General features: G+C 40.2%; 1 protein-coding gene across 1 annotated transcript; it reads right to left on the reverse strand.

Annotated features, from left to right (window-relative positions):
- Positions 1 to 5: 5 nt before the first annotated feature.
- LOC106322253 (abscisic acid and environmental stress-inducible protein-like) lies at positions 6 to 217 on the reverse strand (the record flags this gene model as incomplete). The annotated part of the gene is made up of 1 exon (XM_013760368.1): positions 6 to 217. A coding segment is annotated over one exon (212 nt), but the record flags the coding sequence as incomplete, so codon positions are not given.
- Between the last annotated feature and the right edge of the window lie 290 nt (positions 218 to 507).

Here is a 507-nt window from a genome sequence, read left to right on the forward strand (position 1 = left end):
CCTCTTCCTCCCTTGTATCCTCCACCGCCGTTGTATCCTCCTCCCCCGTTGTATCCTCCACCTCCGTTGTATCCTCCACCACCGTTGTGTCCTCCTCCTCTGTTATATCCTCCTCGTCCGTTGTAACCTTCATTTCCGCCATGGCCACCACCATATCGATCAGGTTGCACAGTGTCCTCACTCTCTGTTTTCACCGTACATATCCAAAACAAAGCACCTCAATATTATTTCAAAGATATCTTTTAGCACGTGCATATGTGCATTGCACTCCCCGATTATTGAAAAAAATTTCGCTTAAAACTATTCAAATATATATAATTTCGGATCTCTGGTCAAAAAAGATAAATCGCATCATTATATACCTTCAATATAAAATTTGCACCGAACATCTAAATGGTTTGAGATGGCCTGATACGTATAAAAGGTTTCAATATCATACATATCGTCTTCTTTTTTTCTTTTTTAATAAAACTGGGCTATTCCAACCTAAAGGCTCGACTAATCTCC

This window comes from Brassica oleracea, unplaced genomic scaffold (assembly GCF_000695525.1).
Source record: "Brassica oleracea var. oleracea cultivar TO1000 unplaced genomic scaffold, BOL UnpScaffold11861, whole genome shotgun sequence".
In the NCBI taxonomy this organism is placed as follows: domain Eukaryota; kingdom Viridiplantae; phylum Streptophyta; class Magnoliopsida; order Brassicales; family Brassicaceae; genus Brassica; species Brassica oleracea.